At 50.3% G+C, this 3078-nt stretch overlaps 1 protein-coding gene across 1 annotated transcript; it reads right to left on the bottom strand.

Annotated features, from left to right (window-relative positions):
• Positions 1 to 209: 209 nt before the first annotated feature.
• LOC124278786 (collagen alpha-5(IV) chain-like) lies at positions 210 to 2850 on the bottom strand. Its single transcript, XM_046714561.1, has 2 exons — positions 1511 to 2850; positions 210 to 1302 (listed from the first exon to the last, which is right to left on the bottom strand). The coding sequence occupies exons 1-2, from the start codon at positions 2848 to 2850 to the stop codon at positions 210 to 212; spliced, it is 2433 nt and encodes an 810-aa protein (XP_046570517.1).
• Between the last annotated feature and the right edge of the window lie 228 nt (positions 2851 to 3078).

The raw sequence follows: 3078 nt of genomic DNA, 5'->3' as shown, positions 1-3078 counted from the left end.
ATGCGTTGTCACCAAACATGATCCTTGCTGAGGGAGTGTTTGTTGTGTTATAGATGTGTTAATGTAGGAGTGTTGTTTCCACGCTATCCGAGTTATTACACTGAGGTCCGTAAATAATGGAGTCTGGCAAACCAGTGACTGTAAGTAACAGTAACGATCCCGATCCCTGGAGCACGATGACACAACTATCCAGGTCACACGGACATTGTTTACGACAAGCGTAGGGTGCTTCCCACAAGAACACGAGTATTTGGTGCAGGAAGTCTGTCTTTTCCTGGTTTCCCTACAAGAACACCAGCATTAGGTACGGGAGATCTGTCTTTCTCTGGTGTCCCTATAAGAACACGAGCATTAGGTACGGGAGATCTGTCTTTCCCTGGTGTCCCTGCAAGAACACGAGCATAAGGTACGGGAGATCTGTCTTTCCCTGGTGTCCCTACAAGAACACGAGCATTAGGTCCGGGAGATCTCTCTTTCCCTGGTCTCCTTACAAGAACACGAGCATTTCGTACGGGAGATCTGTCTTTCCCGGGTGTCCCTGCAAGAACACTAGCATTTGGTACGGGAGATCTGTCTTTTCCTGGTCTCCCTACAAGAACACGAGCATAAGGTAGGGCAGATCTGTCTTTCCCTGGTGTCCCTACAAGAACACGAGCATTAGGTACGGCAGATCTGTCTTTCCCTGGTCTCCTTACAAGAACACGAGCATTAGGTCCGGCAGATCTGTCTTTCCCTGGTCTCCTTACAAGAACACGAGCATTTGGTAGGGGAGATCTGTCTTTTCCTGGTGTCCCTACAAGAACACGAGCATTAGGTCCGAGAGATCTGTCTTTCCCTGGTCTCCCTACAAGAACACCAGCATTAGGTACGGGAGATCTGTCTTTTCCTGGTGTCCCTACAAGAACACGAGCATTAGGTCCGGGAGATCTGTCTTTCCCTGGTCTCCCTACAAGAACACCAGCATTAGGTACGGGAGATATGTGTTTCCCAGGTGTCCCTACAAGAACACCAGCATTAGGTACGGCAGATCTGTCTTTTCCTGGTGTCCCTACAAGAACACCAGCATTAGGTCCGGGAGATCTGTCTTTCCCTGGTCTCCCTACAAGAACACCAGCATTAGGTACGGGAGATCTGTCTTTTCCTGGTGTCCCTACAAGAACACGAGCATTAGGTCCGGGAGATCTGTCTTTCCCTGGTCTCCCTACAAGGACACCAGCATTAGGTACGGGAGATATGTGTTTCCCAGGTGTCCCTACAAGAACACGAGCATTAGGTCCGGGAGATCTGTCTTCCCTGGTCTCCCTGCAAGAACACGAGCATTAGGTACGGGAGATCTGTCTTTTCCTGGTCTCCCTACAAGAACACCAGCATTAGGTCCGGGAGATCTGTCTTTCCCTGGTCTCCCTACAAGAACACGAGCATTAGGTACGGGAGATCTCTCTTTCCCTGGTCTCCTTACAAGAACACGAGCATTTGGTAGGGGAGATCTGTCTTTCCCTGGTCTCCCTACAAGGACACCAGCATTAGGTACGGGAGATCTGTCTTTCCCGGGTTCCCTGCAAGAACACGAGCATTAGGTACGGGAGATCTGTCTTTCCCTGGTCTCCCTACAAGAACACCAGCATTAGGTACGGGAGATCTGTCTTTTCCTGGTGTCCCTGCAAGAACACGAGCATTAGGTCCGGGAGATCTGTCTTTCTCTGGTCTCCCTACAAGAACTCCAGCATTTGGTACGGTAGATCTGTCTTTCCCTGGTCTCCCTACAAGAACTCCAGCATTTGGTACGGGAGATCTGTCTTTCCCTGGTCTCCCTACAAGGACACCAGCATTAGGTCCGAGAGATCTGTCTTTCCCGGGTGTCCCTGCAAGAACACGAGCATTTGGTACGGGAGATCTGTCTTTCCCTGGTCTCCCTACAAGAACACGAGCATTAGGTACGGGAGATCTGTCTTTCCCTGGTCTCCCTACAAGAACACGAGCATTAGGTACGGAAGATCTGTCTTTCCCTGGTCTCCCTACAAGAACACGAGCATTAGGTACGGGAGATCTGTCTTTCCCTGGTCTCCCTACAAGGACACGAGCATTAGGTCCGAGAGATCTGTCTTTCCCTGGTCTCCCTACAAGAACACGAGCATTAGGTCCGGGAGATCTGTCTTTCCCTAGTCTCCTTACAAGGACACCAGCATTTGGTCCGGGTGATCTGTCTTTCCCTGGTGTCCCTACAAGAACACGAGCATTAGGTACGGGAGATCTGTCTTTCCCTGGTCTCCCTACTAGAACACCAGCATTAGGTCCGGGAGATCTGTCTTTCCCTGGTCTCCCTAAAAGGACACGAGCATTAGGTACGGGAGATCTGTCTTTCCCTGGTCTCCCTACAAGAACACGAGCATTAGGTCCGGGAGATCTGTCTTTCCCTGGTCTCCCTACAAGAACACCAGCATTAGGTCCGGGAGATCTGTCTTTCCCTGGTGTCCCTACAAGAACACGAGCATTAGGTACGGGAGATCTGTCTTTCCCTGGTCTCCCTACAAGGACACGAGCATTAGGTCCGAGAGATCTGTCTTTCCCTGGTCTCCTTACAAGGACACCAGCATTTGGTCCGGGAGATCTGTCTTTCCCTGGTCTCCCTACAAGGACACGAGCATTAGGTACGGGAGATATCTCTTTCCCTGGTCTCCTTACAAGAACACGAGCATTAGGTCCGGGAGATCTGTCTTTCCCTGGTCTCCGTACTAGAACACCAGCATTAGGTCCGGGAGATCTGTCTTTCCCTGGTCTCCCTACAAGAACTCGAGCATTTGGTAGGGGAGATCTGTCTTGCGGCATGATCAGGGTCAATGATGTCTGCATTATGAGGGTGTCTCTTGTCCCTGGGGATCATGAGGGTGTCTCTTGTCCCTGGGGGTCATGAGGGTGTCATTAAGGAGACCTCTGAGTGCTGTGATTCCGTCCTCTTCAACGCGAAAATGTCGCAGGGTCACATTACCAGTACGGCGGGTTGAGTCTCAGAGAAAAAGTATAAATGGCAACAATTGAATAAACACAATGTTTATTTGTATTCCATATAAGATTCCTAAC

This window comes from Haliotis rubra, unplaced genomic scaffold, assembly GCF_003918875.1.
Source record: "Haliotis rubra isolate DU_JTF1 unplaced genomic scaffold, ASM391887v1 Scf241, whole genome shotgun sequence".
In the NCBI taxonomy this organism is placed as follows: Eukaryota; Metazoa; Mollusca; class Gastropoda; order Lepetellida; family Haliotidae; genus Haliotis; species Haliotis rubra.
This window is presented reverse-complemented; position numbering and strand designations above follow the sequence as displayed.